Source organism: Maylandia zebra, linkage group LG18, assembly GCF_041146795.1.
Source record: "Maylandia zebra isolate NMK-2024a linkage group LG18, Mzebra_GT3a, whole genome shotgun sequence".
Taxonomy (NCBI): Eukaryota; Metazoa; Chordata; class Actinopteri; order Cichliformes; family Cichlidae; genus Maylandia; species Maylandia zebra.
In genome coordinates, this window is record NC_135184.1 from 8,073,955 (window position 1) to 8,091,271 (window position 17,317).

Here is a 17,317-nt window from a genome sequence, read left to right on the forward strand (position 1 = left end):
GGCTCCCGTTCAGCGTAGCATGTGTTAGGGCTGGACTGTGCGAGAGTTGATGCACGGCGTGTGTGTGTGTGTGTGTGTGTGTGTGTGTGTGTGTGTGTGTGTGTGTGTGTGTGTGTGTGTGTGTGTGTGTGTGTGTGTGTGTGTGTGTGTGTGTGTAAATGGGGTTAAAGCAGAGTTTGTCTGGCTGCCCTGCTGAATCATCACCATATGGCACATCTCTCATCGGGAAGCCCATCTGGTTGCTGAAGTACGTTATCCATCTATCAGTCTTCTGTCTCTTGCTCCATTTCACGAACCTCTGAACATCTTTCCCTTTTCCATTAGCAGCTAAATACACCTTTGTGTCCATGAGCTTATCCTTAAATATGTCAGCGCTTTTTTTAACAGACAAAAGGAATAACCTTGCAGCCAATTAAATTAAAAACTAGCATAATTTCAAAACCGTGTACTCAAATTTCTTGCATACACAAGTGTAATCCATTGTGATAGGACAGTAATTCTCACTCTCACCTATTGGCAATTTAGAATCATCAGTTAACCTAACCCTACTAAGTGCATGTCTTTGGACTATGAGTTAAAAACAAACAAGAGTACTCAGAGAGAAACCACACAAACACAGAGAGAAACACCCCAGCCAGGTGGATTCAAACTTGCTGTGAGACAAGAGTTTTAACCACTGCACCACCATGCTGCCTGGTGGGTGTTTGCACTCCTTTAATTATCTAAGGTAATAAAGTAGACGTGTGATGGACTTTCCTCACTGGGGTGTTAATGACAGGTCCTGGGAGAACACCAAGCTATATAAAGTTATCCAGCCCCTCCACCTGGGCTCCATTTTTGCTATGACGATGGAAGCGTTTCTCCTGTTTCCTGATATTTCTCACAGTGATCACCTCGGCCTACAGGTGTTCAGCTCAAGATTGTTCTTCTTACACCAGAAAGGCAGGTGGTTGATCTCATCCCACTAGGCAGATTCATCATTACTTGAGATCACAGCCAAGTATGCTGTCAGCATACTTAAGTAACAGCCGACACAGGAAACAGCAACACTGTTCTGGAAAACAGAATTGAAATTTCTGTCATAACCAGTGTTGGTCAGTTACTTGAAAATAGTAATTAGTTACTAATTACTGATTACTTCTCCAAGAAAGTAATCCTGTTACTTTACTGATTACTTATTTTCAAAAGTAATTACTTTATGACTTAGTTACTTTTTAAAAACATGATACACAACCTGAATACTTAATAAAGCAATAGATCCTTCACCCCATCCTATTTTTTCTGCATATTTCATGATTTAAAATGATATGATATGATGATAAAATTGAATTAATCAAAAAGTCTGTTTTTAAAAAACAGACTTTTTATCTCTTAAACAGACTTAAAAACATTTAATCAAAATACTACTAATATTCTAGATATTAGGCCATATTTACCTAAAAAATACTAAAGAAACAGATTTCCCCAGATTCTCTCCCACTTTACTCAGATCAGCTTGTTGTTGTGTTTGTGACAGTCCAAACATTTGCCAAATGGGAAGTACTCTCTGGCAGGCCAGCGATGCAACTGCAACACTGATAACAAGGTTGAACGGTGTTTCCCTTGTCTCTTCTTCACAGTTTTAATTTTCATCTATAAATACCATACCGATATACGGAGATGTTTTCAGCCTCTAGTTATAAATACAGTCTAGGAGTCCGTTTACAGGCATTTGAAAGATTATTTTAACATTTGTGACTGCTGTTCACGATTTATTATTACTGCTGCTTTATATTTATCTACTATAAACCTGTAAATACCATATAAAGATGTGGCTTTGACTGAACTCAGTTCAGTCTTTGTCTCTTACTTTTGTCAGTTTAGGAAAACAAACATAGTGATTGTTCTTTTTTCAAGCTCCAGTACATGATGTGAGCTGTAAGACATCTTTTTAACATGTTTGGATACTTGTTAATCCCTTTAACACAGAAGGACAGATTCACAGAAACTCCAAAATACTGCCAGCAGATGACGTTAGAATATGTATGGACCATTTGCACCCTGTAATGACTGGCCAAGTCCTCTCGACTCACTTTTAAACCCCATGAGAGTTTCCTAATACCTTACCAGGCTGATAACTATTTGGTATCCCAAAGTTTGCAAAATATGTTTCGAGTCAAATACATTGACAGCTGCTCCTGAAGAAAAACATCTTCCTGCATAATAAGGTACAGTCAACAACACATCATATAGACTTAGTCTGCAGCAAGTGTTCAGCAAATGCTGTGAAAAAGAGGTAAACACATCCTGTCTGACCCTCTTAGTCATTAATAAAATATGCCATAGTCATTTTTTTCAGTTATTTATCCAAAGATTTTCCTTGCTCTTATTCATCACCACAGCCTGATTTTCTGGGCTTCATGTTGATATGTCACACAATGAAACATAATGCGTATAGTGACGTTTACTTTTTTTTTAAGACTCCATGACCTTTCTTCTTTGCCTCCATCACCCTACCCTTTGAATTTTTTATATCTGGTGACCTGGTCCTTGTTAATATTTGCTGTGTGCATTCTTGCTCCCATCAGGAAGTAACCTATTGATTTCTGATGACCCCTGCATCACAGTTTAAATAAAAATGGAGCTCAAAACATTTAAGAATAGCATAGAATTTTGCAGCATGATTTTTCTTACTTTCTTCAAAAATTCAACGCATTGGTAGTCATCATCTACTTGTGCATTCTTTTTGCTGCTTTAGAAAAAATATATCTTATTTTGTTCCCCCTCATGAGCTCTGTACTGCTAAAAAAGGGAGAGGAGATAAGGATGGGATGGGAGTCACAGTGAAAAGGGAAGAAAAAGTAACAAATAATGGAAGAGAGGGCAAGACTGTATTTATTAAAATTCCTTTATTTTCTCTTTGTTTGCCCTTTCGTCTTTCATAGTGATGCCAGTTTTCTCTTGTTATTCAAGCTTCAATCAAATCATCTGTCACACTCTATCATAAGGTCCTCTTCCTCTCCTTCTTGCTGCTCACAACATAATAAGGGCTGCATTAATCAATGCCTATAAAGAGAACCTATTTGTCTTTAAGCCGTGCCATCCTTCCTCTTATATTGATTGAGCTGTCTCTTTCTATTTGTCCAGACTGTAATAAAAAGACTCATTCCAATAGTTGCATTAACAGGACAGACAAAGCATCAGAGCTTGTCTTCTTTTTTTCTCCAAACTTTGTGTTTCTCTCTCTGAAGTTGGAATTGTCTGTCTCTAAACTGTTTCTTATACATTTTTAATGACTGACCGTGTTCAGCTCTTTCTAATGTTTCTCCTCTCAGCAGAAAGTTTCTCTCGCAGTTCTTTGGAGGATGCAAAAAATCTATCCACTAATTAAGACCTGGTGGTGCTCTTCTATGATTAATTTATTTCTCACCATGTTTCCACTGTGGTTTTTTAGATTAGGCATTATTATGAGTTTGGCATTAGACGCTAGTATGCAGATATATTCAGGAGACATCATGGAGAATAGAGGTTCATACAGACCTTTGTATGAACCTCTCAGTGGGATCCTGAGTAAAACAGTCAAATCAGAAATAATCCTTGTCCTCCTAAGTGCTGTTTTGTTTTCCTTGACCCCTTTTACAGGCAGGACTTCATCCACTGAACCCCAGCGCCTTGTTTCCCTTGGCAGCCTGTTGGATGATCAGCACTGGCATCATGTAGCAGTGGAGCGGCGTGGCTCTCACCTAAACCTCACTGTGGATAAACACACAGAGAGGGTTCAAATCCCTGCAGAATTCAGCCACTGGAGCATTGAACAGGTATTTTCAAATACAGAAAGGGTTAAATTTAGCTTCTACCTTTTGTGCAAACAAAAGTGCAGAAGATGAGTTGCAGATATTATGTTTCCTTCTTTTAAAATAATCAGTTTATTTGTGTATCATTGTTTTCATACAGCTGAGTTTGGGGGCAGTTCAGAGTGAAGTCTCTCAGAAACCAGTAACCTCCAAGAAGAACTTCAACGGGTGCCTGGAAAATCTGCTGTATAATGGCCACAACCTGATAGAACTAGCTAAAAACAAAAAACAACAAGTTACTATTTCGGTAAGTAATTTTAACCTGTGTAACACAATTTAAACACAACCTGACTTTTTTAATGATTTGGGGGGTTTTTTCTCCTTCATCAGATGGTTCAGTGAAAACTGTATTTTGTTTTTAAGAAAAGGACTTTAAGAAAGGGGGAAAAAAACTGAAAACATGCATGTTGGCTTCTCCCCATAAAAGCAAGGAATAGGTTTTTATAATAAAAACATTTGAAGAGCCCATGGTAGAGTGTGCATTGTGTAGTAAATCAAAAAAGGTGCTCACCTGCAGAAAAACTGTAATGAAAGAAAAGGAAATGTAAAAAACATTTCGGGCTCTTGTTTTTCACCAATTTCATACAGGCACACTGCAGACTGGGGCCTGCAAGATTTGCATGTATGTTAAATGATCCTTTAAGGCACTGCAGTGTTTGTGTTTATACATCATGTAGTGAACACCAGGTTTCTGTTTTTGAGGCCATTTTAGTGGCTTTATTCAACTGTAGAGACAAATATCAAAGATAAAAGTAAGGACATTACGTCAACAGTTCTACCAACCAAACTGAAGACTTAGAGTGTTAAGAGCATTTGCATCAGTCTGCACCATAACCAGCTGACATTAGTCCAAGTCTTTAACAGTGAGCTACGCATAGAACTATGGACCCTGCATGACAGCTCCCTTCCCAGCAGCTGTGGCTTTCACAGGTTCAGCCCACTAGTGTTGCTTCTGCCAGCCAAGTAAGAATTAGAGCACACCTGAAAAAAAGCTACCCTTGACCTAATTTTGTCTTTCTTTAAACTATGAATAATTTAAACCTGCTGAAATGTTTAAAGAAATAGAATCGTTTTATTATCTTTTTAATACATTGATATAATCACATTTCATTGAAACTAAGGTGAAAAGTGTCAGTTATGCGATGTGTCTGCTATCATGTCATTATGACCATCCAAATACCATTTTACTGTTTATTTTCAAAGTGTGTTCAGCAGATTCATTTCTGCTGTTAAAATGATGAAAGGCTTTATACACAGCTCTCTTAAGGTCGTACCACAACATTTTAGTCAGGTTGAGGTCATTGTGTTCTCAGGTTCATTTTCTTGGTGCATGACCAGAAAGCAGAGTTCATGGTTGACTTTATGATCCAACAAGCCCAAATCATCACCTCCACCAACATGCTTGACAGGTGGTATGAGGTGTTTGTGCTAATATGCTTTGTTGTGTCTTTGCAAAATGTGCATTATGGCCACACATCTCCCCTTTGGTCCCCTTCGATGATGATTAATTAATTCATTAATTTGATTAGGCTGCAATCTATGGTTATGGAACTTCTAACGACATATTCCTGCATTTTGCATTTTTGTTAAATAAATACTGTCATGTTGCAATATGCGGGGCACTCTTCATCTGAGGTTGTCTTCACGTGATTTTGAGACTTACAAAGGATTAGTAGTTTAGCAGATTTTTAAAATTATGTCCTGATATGTAAACCTTTAAAATTAAAAAGGGTTTACTTTCTTTTTGAATTGAATTTGAATTTGAATTTTTTTTTTCCATAACTGTAAATTTAGGTTATCCTTAAATTTTCAAGCTTTGTAAGCTGTGCTGGTTGAACTATATGCTTGTGCTGCTCTTAAGGACCTACTAAGCTGGTTAATGAAGCCAAGACAAAGCAGTGTTGTGTGGTTAGACTCACTTATGCCTCGTCATTGTGGGAGTTATGGCCTTTAGAGTTTTTTGCATTTGCAATGAGTGGATCAAGCTCATCTGGGAGCTGTGAAGCGCTTGTGATGAAGTAATATGTGCTCTCTCATTACAGTATAGGGCCAAACAGCAGAAAGAAACATGAATTCTTGGTAAACAGGTTCAAAGATTTACACGCATGGCTGAAGATTTGAGTGGTCCTGCAGCTCTTAAGGTACTAACTGCAAAGCTGTGGTCTAATCTGCTACAGGCACTAAATGGGTCTTCTTACAGCTCTTTGAGGAGACAATAATAAGAAGAAAATAAGAGTGTAAATGGAGGAAGAATGGTGTGCCGATGCTGAAGGCTTTTGAGGGTTTTTAAGGTAACTTTACTTTGTGTTGTGCAGCAGCAAAGCCCACTCCAACATGAATAATTGTACATCACTTTAACTGCACCACAAAGGGCTTTTAGATGTCATCTGTGTTTCCAGAGCATTGTAAAGATAGCAGACTGAAATTCCCAGCAGAGAGTCAGGACTATAATAAATTACTGCCGCAGCTTTAGCGGTGAACCCCGCGTCATTACCACTACTCAAAACAATGGACTGTAACAGAGATGTCAGATATTGCAGTACTGGCCATGCTCTATGCTCTCTTCATTTTATTTCCATTTTTTTTTTTAATCTCTTTTACCTCCACACTAGGTGACTTTGGCATTTTAGAGTTTGCTTTTCTAATCTTATCCTAAGCTCTGCTGTTATCATTATGGTAATACCAATGTCCTCTTTAAGGAGACTTGCTGATGAGATCACGGAGACATGAGGTCAGATCAGCACGCCCTCTGTAGCTGATTAATATTCATGTTTTATGTTGTTTTATCTCTATAGTATCTTTTTTTCTGTCACACCTCCTCTTTCTCTCCACTCTGCGTGTTTCCCTCTCAGGGCAATGTCACCTTTTCGTGTGCTGAGCCAGTTTCTGTTGCGGTGACGTTCACTGGGCCTGAGAGCTTCCTTCAGTTACCGGGGACTACAATGTCTTCATCAGGGGGCGTATCTATAGGCTTTCAGTTCAGGACTTGGAATAAGAAGGGGCTTCTGCTTAGTTTTGAACTCCCTCAACAAGGAGGCGTGGCCTGGTTGTACCTGAGTGAGGCCAGACTCCAACTACAGATCCATAAAAGCGGCAGGGCGCTGCTGGAGCTCAGTGCAGGTCAGTCTAAAGCAAATCCCAAGCACCTTCAGATCCACAGATCAACTGTAAAGTTGCTAGAACCGATCACACGAATGTCAAATCATTATTTTTCCACACTCACTGCACTTTGAAGAGCAGTGAGCTATGACTTCTGTCCATCTAATTTCAAGTATTTAGACTTAAACTTCATATCAGTAAAAAGACATGAAATGACCAGATACCTTGAAGAATAATAATCCCTACCCAGTTCTAGCACAATAAATATAACAATCATTGTTTTTCACACTGATTTATTTATTTATTTTGTTATATCCTGTAACAATGGTAGGTAATTGTGATCAGTGGGCGATGCATGGCTGGCATGTAGTTTCTAGGGTTACAGTGACAAATGTGCAGTGTGATCAACACAAGGACACAACTGTAGCAGAACGTCTCCAGACACTGCTTAGCTGTATTTATCTTGTTCATTACTAGTCACACAAAACAAGTTACAGGGAAAAAGGAAACAATGTGAACAGAAGGTGAGTCGCATTGATCAGACGTCAGTGTTGATATACAAATGTTTGCTGTTTTAATTGAGGTTTTGGAAAAGCAATTAAGACAGACAAAAGTATCCTTCAACAGCCTGACCTATTAATGGCACATGGAGAAAAAAGATCATCTCAGTTCATGTAGAAACATAAGCCAATCTTTTTCTGACAAATATTTTTGCATTTCATGCTTTGAAATGTTTAGATGTAATATTTATGCTCTGCATTGTCCTAATTTTTAAACCTCTGGTCACTCAGCAATGTTACAAACAGCAAATGGCATTGTAGGATGATTAGGATGTCTTCTTGAGCAAAGAAGTGCAAGTAAGGAAAACAGTGGAGATAATGAGATATTGATTTATTCCCTTAACTCCTAATAACATACAGATCCACAGGGCTGGCACAGTGCCGTCTGTATTTGATACAAGTCGATCACTCAGAGGATGTAGGAAGTGGGAAGCTCACTTGCTGCAATCAATGTGTTAGATACGGCCCTTCCCCTCTGTGGCACATGTGAAGTGATGAGCAAGGAAACAATCAGTTTATAACATTATGTTTTATAAAAAGAAATGATTTACAAGCTGTTTCCAAGAAGAAAAGTGGTATATATCTAAATTAGGTGTATTTGTGTAGTAGACGGTGTATGATAGGATATATAATTTGGTCATTGCTACCCACGCTTGGTTTCCATGTGGGGGAAAAAAGTGTTCCCAACATCTGTCGAAGGTTTTAATGGCTCGATGTGCAACCATGGCACACGGGAAAGATTTTATTTTCAGCGGTGTGTTAATGGATGTTTGCTTTCCAGGTGCTTCTCTGAATGACGGTCAGTGGCATTCAGTGGAGCTGAATTCCAGACAAGGTCGTCTAACCATCACAGTGGATAAAGAGGAAAGAGACAGCTCTCAAGCCAGCCCATCGTTTCCTGTCACTGTAGAAAGTCACCTCTTCTTCGGCGGTAAGACACAGTTCAGCTGTGTCATTCCATGCAATTATACCCACTCAAGCATCAGTGAGCATAAAATGTAGAAACTTTGTAATAAACCAAAAAATATATAGAATTCTCTGTCCACAGTGCATTAGTTAGTCAGTTACAGTCACAGTTTGCATCACAATACAGCAATGTTTTAGGGGGGTTTTCCACATACAATACACATCTCAGTTCATCTCTACAAATCTGTTGTATTTGTTTTTTGGTGCACTTTTATTTTATTAACTCTTGCCATCTGCTGTGATTCTCTTCTGTTCAGGTTGTCCTGTTGAAGATGGCAGTCAGAAGTGCAGAAACCTGTTTAGTGTCTTCCAGGGCTGCATGCGTTTGTTTACTGTGGACAATCAAAACCTGGACCTGATTAAGGTGCAGGAAAAGCAACTTGGAAACTACAGCAACCTGCAGATTGACATTTGTGGAATCATTGACAGGTCAGTTTTCAAAAACTCTGCTTTTGTTAAGGCACATTAGTGTTTTCTCTTAGCTCTGACGCAGCCCTCTGATATTTAGCAGAGATATGAAAAATGATAATCTGGAAATATTTATGTCAGAGTGCAGTCTGTTACAAGTACAGCAGTTATTCATAGAATAAATCATCGTGAAGCTTTGGTGTACAAATTGCAAGCTGTCCATAATTGCAGTGCTGACAGTGACATTTTCTGGTAGGAATAGGGACCAAAATGTTCTATTTCAAAATAATTCTGTCTGATTTTACCCCACAAAGATTGTTGTCCATTGCATCTTAACTGTGTTGCCTTCATAACCACTTTCCTGGCAAGAATATCAGGTAAAAGCCAACCATGGAAAGTTTTAGTAGTTTGGTAAAAATGTATTTTAAAAACATAATACTGTCTCCCCTTTTTTTTTTTTTTTTTTTACAACCAATGTGGCATGACACATTGTTCTTTTAAATTCCACTTCAAAGTATTATGTACTTACATACTTGCATGATTAGAAGAAAAAATACTAAGACTGACTCAAACCTTTTCCTTAGCAGTTTGTTTAGCTGAGATAGGCTCAAAGAATTGGAATCTGTATTACTATAATATGGGTACCACTGGCCTATTTAAATCTTAGGAACACATTATGTTTTCTATACCATATATAAGTATGAGCATGAGATTTTGTACTTATACCAGAGGTGTGATTTGAACCCTCAAGGTCTTATGTCAATTGCTTCTTGAGTCAGTTAAGTCTGTGAGGATTAAGTGATTAGGCCTTAGTGATTAGACTTTAGGTGGAGATGGGACTGGGCCAGTGTTTGGTTGGAATGTAGGAGCAACTGAGCAACACTGAGATTAAATAAATGCCAAGACAGATTGCACAAAGAATTGTGTGTTTTGTTAATGCATGATATGTTCACTTCTCTAAGAAGAAAAGTGGACAGTTATAAGCCTGATGTAATCTAAAACATGAATCAGAAACATGACTGTTGTAGGAGGGCATCCTAATCACTTGAAAAGCTCTTTCAATAGCATCTGATTTGTCTGAGAAGTGCTATGTAAACAAGGCCTAATTGATTGCATGTTGATTTGATTTATATCTGCCCCCAAAAAGCATCTATACCAATATAGCATTTAATGCATGCATATATATATATATATATATATATATATATATATATATATATATATATATATATATATATATATATATATAAAAATAGGCATACATACATAGACATACATAGATGATCAGCTATGTCATTAGTTTATTTCCTTCAAAGTAAAAAATCTAAATGAACATCTTCCACATGTGGTGATTCTGTAATTTTGCCAGAGGTTGTAAGACCACTTGTTTCATCTCTTTATAATTTAATTGAAAAAAAGCCCCCACTGAACTTCATACATGCTTTGTCAAGCAGAACTCTCTATTACAGTAACGTGACAGGACCATTTATCAAGTGGAACTTTAGTTTATGGCCTTTACTGTACCAGGCGTGAGACCGAGAGCCACAAGAAGAAACGTTCATAACAGTGCGATACCTAAATCACTTGGCCATCCTAGTGACAACAGGTGTCATCTGCTGAAAACGCAAACAGTTATAATAGTTTAGTGCAAGTAATGCAATATATAAAAGGCAAACAATTTAAGGCATTTACTTCATACAGCATAATAAGAATGTGATGGCATTTAGCAGGGTTGCAGCTGTTGTCACGAAACATAATAAGCAATTTCTTATTAAAAAAAGGGGGCTTGCTAAAATCATATATTTATTAGGGGTGCAACGATACACAAAATTCACGGTTCGGTTCGATACTTTGGTGTCACGGTTTGATATTTTTTCGATACAAAAAAAATGTTCATGCCTTTTTAATTTGTCATTTATTAAAATTATAAATATATATTTTAACTCAAAAGTACAGTTTTTAAATTTAACCCTAACCCTTGTGCGTGTTTTTTATTTTGACAGCGAATGCGCACCTGCGGACCACTTATGTGCAGCCCTGGTTATTTAGCTCGTCATATTGCAGCCACAGAAATTCTTTTGTCCATGAAACCATAAAGCTGCACTTTCTTTTTGCCTTATAGTCTGATTTGTCATAACTTCTCCGTTTTGTGGTAAGCTTTTCTTTGGCTGTCACTTCTTCACCCTGACCTGTCTTATTTGGCTCAGCAGAACTAAAATATATATCTGTCTGTGAAGCTTCTCAGTCATCCAGGTCATCGTAGTCAAATATAAATCCTGCTGCTTTTACACACGTACTCACATAAGCTCAGCGATTCTCTGCGCAATCAACCTCTCACATGTTTAAGCTGCGGGAGATTTCACTTGTCATGTTTGCATAGTAAGCTAACAATTAATAAGACGATGTCAGAGGAATTGGTGCGCAAATTATCATCACTCACAGATCAGTGCTGTCGCTCTCTAAACACAGTTCGCGCGATTGCAAAGTGAAAGCAAAAAAACAAGCGCAAATTCAAACGCGATTTCAATATGTCACATATTGACAGTGGCTCACCGATGCCAATGACATAATTACCCAGCTACATTTCTGAAAGAATGCAAAAGCATTGACATATATTTTTCCTTCCTACAATAGCCCGACGGGCAGGGCAGAGATAGATTTTGGTACCCCGACTGAAAAAAATCGCTAGCTCCAGGACGTTGGGCTAGCGATATTGCGAGCCCTGTATCTGATTGAGGAATCACTCATCTTTGGAAAAGAGAGTTTATTACAGAGAAATGTCTCTTTCCAAAATAAAAGCTATACTATCCGCTTCTTCTGGGCTATATTCTCAGCAGCATATTAAACAGCTGTCTAAATGACTCGGCTAAAGTTAGTAGCATGCTTGCTTGTTTTTTTTCTGCTTCCACTTGTCTTTGCACTAGGATGATGTCGGCGTAAATGTGCAGTCATATTCGTTGTGTTCCCACTAGTGCTTTCAGGTTAATCTCGTTGAAATGACCTTAACGCCACAACACGGCAAATCTCCGTTAACGAGCTACCGCCGATCGCCCGTGCATGGGGCTAGACGGCCAACACGTTAACGAGCTAACTGCGCTAACACACTAGTTCACACCAATGTAATTAAGCATTGCATGGCACATCCAACATACTGTTTTACTTTAGTCCATGACTGCTTACCTTCAGGGTCATACGTCACATGAAAACCAAAATAATTCCAAACGCCAGATCTGAATGAGGGTGGGGGAGGTCCATGTTGTAAGGAGAGCTTAACTTCTGTCTCGCTAGCTTGCCCTGCGCTCTTCCTTCTGACGATGCTGTCTGTGTTGAGCGCTCAGTGAATCTGCGTTCGACTACTCCGCCTAGGCTGCACTGTCGACCCTAGGCGGAGTAGTCAAACGCAGATTCACTGAGCGCTCAACACAGACAGCATCGTCAGAAGGAAAGTTGATAAAATAAATTACAAATTTTGTATTGTTCGATACATATGCGTACCGAACCGAAAGCACTGTATCGAACGGTTCAATATCGATACGAATATCGTTGCACCCCTAATATTTATATTATAATTATAGATTACGTAGACGGAAAGCTAAAAAAAAAAGAGTTTCCAGTCATGTTGTGTCAAATAAGAAACACAATGGTGTGGAAGACTGTTTTTTAGATATATTTTTAATATTTTTATTGTTTTTTATTGCTTAGAAAGAGACATTTCTCCATTCAGAAGTCATACAAGCAAACCCAAGCAAGCACTCACACTCACACAGTTATTAAGAGGAAATGATCGGTGGAAACCAGTGATGTAAAATAGGTGCTGTGACATTTTTTTTCCTTGCCAATATAATTTTTTTTCTTGAGCTTTAAACTAATTTAGGCAGTGGACCAATCAAGTTCAATATATGACCAACAGCTTGCTGATAGCACATCCAGTACACATCCATTATTAGATCCATCTAACCAGTCAATTATGACACCCCAGCGATAATATCTACTTTACAGAAACTCCTCATGTGAAAAAGTTCTTTTTTAATCAAGGTCACGCCTAAAGCTGTTTTTAGTGAACTATATTACATATAAAACTGTTTAGAGATTAAAATTCAGTAGTGTACCTATAAGTGAATTTTTACATTTGAAATTAGCATGCTGTTAACGCCATCGGTTATGGAATGCATTATTGTTCTTCTGTCCAGAATAGGTTGTTTCTGGCTTTCTTCCCACTTTTAGTTTATTGATCCTTGCTTGAGCCATGCAATTAATGCAGTGCGGGTAAAAATGTCGAGTTACATGAACTACATGTCATTTGCATCATCTCAGGGAAGATGTAAAAGCTTCTGACACTGACTCCAAGAAAATGGCCCCAAAATTGAAATTAGCAAATAATTTGCATGTTAACATTACCTGTTAACCAGTTTCACATGCTATCTAGGATATCTTATTGTGGGTACACAACAATAAGATATCCTTTGATTTCCTAAGATATGTTGAAATTTTCCTTTGAGTTCAATATGAATGGGAGCAATAAAAACAGATAATTTCCATTCAGTTTAAGCTGCTTGTAATTAAAACAATGCTGATGAGAACACTGAGAATGAACTAACATTAAGGAAGAATAATGAGCTAAAAGATGCCATAAATTTCTGCAGCGCTGAGATGAACTACCAGAATCAGAATATTTATTACCTATTACGAGGCTAATGCAACTTTGAGTTAAACTGAAAAGAACTGAACCGAGAGCTATTTTGCACCTCATGATACATATTTTCAATAATTGATGGAAAGATGATACAATTACGTGCAAGCATGTGCTTTATGTCATCAGTGACAGTTTAGATTCAGAGTTGGGGCCTCGGAGGAGGAGAGACTCAGATGAGGGAGGGAAGGAGGGAAAGCAGAACCACTCATTTATTGTTTTGTTGGCACACCAAATAGCAGTACAATTAATGAGACAATTACAACAATTATAAAAGCCTCTAGGGAACAGGAACAAACACACACACGCTCACACACACAGAAGCACAAACACTCCTCCTGCAAATACAGTGAACTGAATGTAAAGCTTACCCACAAATATTGTACAAACCACACACCCTTGCCAGATAAGGAGCGTCTGCTTGGATGATTTTAATTAAATGTTGTGCTGTTCCTGTATTATTGTTATTATTATTATCATTATTATTCAGTAGAATACAGTTCTTCCACAGATCTGACTGCTCACTGGAACAAAACTATAAACAAAATCTGTTTTCCAATAAAGACAGGAGAAAATAATCAACCATATGTTCCCTCACTGTAATCCTGCTGATTGAATTTTGGCCTCGTGGGATATATCGTACTGTAAAGTCAGGTGGAAAATGGACTCGGCAACACGGCTTTAATGTGGTGGTCATACTTCAGAGCAGGTTATTACTGTATACTCTTTGTGTTATTGTATGTGTGTGCGTTTTGGTGTCAAAAGCAAACAGCTCTGCCAGCAGCAAAGCTGTTTGCTGTGGCTAATAATACTATTTTAAGGAAGGTGTGAGGAAGTGCTTTGGTAAATGGTAAATGGCCTGTATTTATATAGCGCTTTACTAGTCCCTAAGGACCCCAAAGCGCTTTACATATCCAGTCATCCACCCATTCACACACACATTCACACACTGGTGATGGCAAGCTACATTGTAGCCACAGCCACCCTGGGGCGCACTGACAGAGGCGAGGCTGCCAGACACTGGCGCCACCGGGCCCTCTGACCACCACCAGTAGGCAACGGGTGAAGTGTCTTGCCCAAGGACACAACGACCGAGACTGTCCAAGCCGGGGCTCGAACCGGCAACCTTCTGATTACAAGGCGAACTCCGAACTCTTGAGCCACGATCGCCCCCTTTATTAATAGTACAAAGGAACGAAAGCCCATAAAGAGCTCAACATCAACTGAAGACCTTTTTTAAACCAGAGCTGCCAGCTAATTTCAGCTTAACACATAAGAAAGGAGATATGGTGTGCTTCTTCAGGGCACTTGTGTGTTTCATTATCATAGTGATGATAGTTATAGTGAAACCAGGGAGTGTTAGCTTTGCAATGAAATGATCAATATACTGTAAACTTCTCCTCTAAGTATTTTTAATATTGTGGAAAATATTGTATATTAGAGCGATTTGCTGTGTATACATTAATCGTTTTCTTACATGGTCATGGGGGCAGCAGCCTGAACAGAGAAGCCCAAACCTCCCTCTCCAGCTCATCCGGGAGAACACCAAAGCGTTCTCAGGCCAGCCAGAAGAAGCAATCTCTGCCATGTGTCCTGGGTCCACCCTGGGGCCTCCTCCCGGTGGGACATGCCTGGAGCACCTCACCCAGGAGGCATCCAGGAGGCATTCTAGCCAGGTGCCAGAATCAGCTCAGCTGGCTCCGTTTGAATGTGGAGGAGTAGGGGCTTTACTCCAAGTCCCTCATGTGTGACTGAAGTTCTCACCCAATCTCTAAGGGAGAGGCCTTTAGAGAAAGTTAATTTCTTGTTTCCACAGTCTTATTTTTTCAGTCACTACACAGACGTCATGACCAGGTGAGGTGAGGGTAAGGACATGGACTGGTAAAATGACAGCTTTGCTTTTATGCTCAGCTTTCTGTTCATCACAACAGACCAGTACAGCATTGGCATCACTGGATATGCAGCCCAATCTGTCTGTAAATGCCCTGCTCCCAATATCTTTCTTCAATGAGGGCAACTCATCCCTGTCCCAGAGTGGGCACTCCACCCTTTTCAGGCTGAGAACCAAGGCCTCAGACTCAGAGATACTTGGAGATACCTCTTATACCTGCCGCTTCACACTCAGCTGTGAACTGCTTCAGTGCATACTAGAGGTCACCAGCTGATGAAGCCAACAGAATCACATCATCCACAAAAAGCAGAGATGAGATTCTGAGGCCACAAAAGACAAAGGGTTTTCAGTAAATTCTTCTTTTCCTCATTATAAGTGAAAATACTTGGATTGAGTGAAAAATAATCCCTGTCTTTAGTAAATAGGCATTTTACTGAGTACTGGCAAAACATATTTTGGGCCAGACTAAAAACAAGAATTGGTTGAAACACATTTTAAAGTTTTTATTGACCGCCAATAAAAACACAGTCTGAGAAAAGATGGGAATCTCTGTGGAGTTTGGTTTTGGTATGTTAAAATGGTCATGTGGCTCACGAGGCTCTGTGAGGTAGTGGGCTCCTGGACCCTGATTTACTGAGTAAAGACAATCCCTGAATGCCTTAGGGCTAAGTATGAATGCAGAGGATGGAAGTGTTTTATATAAGGTTGTTTGCAGTCTGTAGACAACTTTGTTGGTCATCTATCTGCAATTATCTGTCTGTGACAGTGCATTTCAGTGTAGAAAGTGTTTGCCAGAGGCTGTTATGTCATAATATATGTGCAGGGCAGGCATGTGCCTGTGTGCACTGGGGGAGTAGAGGATGTTTTGTGTCTGCATTCTTTTTCTGTTCTTTGAAGAGTGCCAAATGATGCTTGGGATATTTCAGTTAGGAAGGGTAGAAGTTAAATTGTGCTTTCTTTCTTCCTGTACTTTTTCCATTTCATCTAAGTCTTCATCTCTGTCACCACCTTCATGATCATCATGTTTAATCCCACATCTTCAAAAATAAACTTCATTAACAAAAATTTCCAAGACAAAATGGCAGTATGCAGCAATCTGCATCTACATGTCTTTAGTTATATGAAAAACCCGCCCCTTGTTCCAACATTTCTGTCATTCTATCTATATTGTTGCATACATGGACCCCTGACCCCTGAGAGCTTATTTGTTCTACTCAAAGTTGTGTACGTGATGTCTTTATATATTATCCCAGTCAGAGTGGAGCTGAGTGTTTATTAGAAAAAAAAGAAAAAACTAACACAACTGAGAGAATATTTTTCCTTTTGAGTGATTTGTGCAATTATTATAATTGTGCAAATCCACATACCATACCATACCATCGTTATTTATAAAGCACTTTAACATAAAACCAGAGTTCACAAGTGCTGTACATATGGAAATAGCATAAGCAAAGTAAAAATAAAAATAAAATAAAAAATAAATAACTAAACTAAAATAAAACATGTTAAAACAAAATTGAGTCAACCCCCTTAAACAAAGGCTTCAGCGAATAAATATGTTTTAAGAAGAGTTTTAAACTCAGAAAGAGAAGAGGCCTGTCTAACGTGCAAGCGCAGATCTTTCCACAACTTTGGAGCAGCCACAGCAAAAGCACGATAAAGCAAAACATTAAAGACCTGACCAGGCTTGGTTATTTATCTTTCTTTTAAAGGCTGAACACTTTTTTTCTTTTTCATTTTGTTGTTTTTATGCTTAAATTTTTTTTAAACAAAATTTGTTAGCATTTCTCACACCCACCTCACACAGGTATGCTTGCTTGCTCTGCTCTGTAGATCTGCTGCAACCTGGAGGGCCCCTCCAACCAGAAGC

At 38.8% G+C, this 17,317-nt stretch overlaps 1 protein-coding gene across 2 annotated transcripts in view; it reads left to right on the top strand.

Annotated features, from left to right (window-relative positions):
- The window catches only part of LOC101472388 (contactin-associated protein-like 4), a 125,636-nt gene that overhangs the window by 65,844 nt on the left and 42,475 nt on the right, over positions 1-17,317 (top strand). For both annotated transcript variants that reach the window (XM_076876757.1, XM_014410202.3), the window contains exons 6-10: positions 3,622-3,797; positions 3,934-4,080; positions 6,686-6,953; positions 8,274-8,423; positions 8,716-8,887. In XM_076876757.1, the coding sequence (XP_076732872.1) occupies positions 3,622-3,797; positions 3,934-4,080; positions 6,686-6,953; positions 8,274-8,423; positions 8,716-8,887 (913 nt within the window). The remainder of the gene's footprint in view (positions 1-3,621; positions 3,798-3,933; positions 4,081-6,685; positions 6,954-8,273; positions 8,424-8,715; positions 8,888-17,317) is intronic.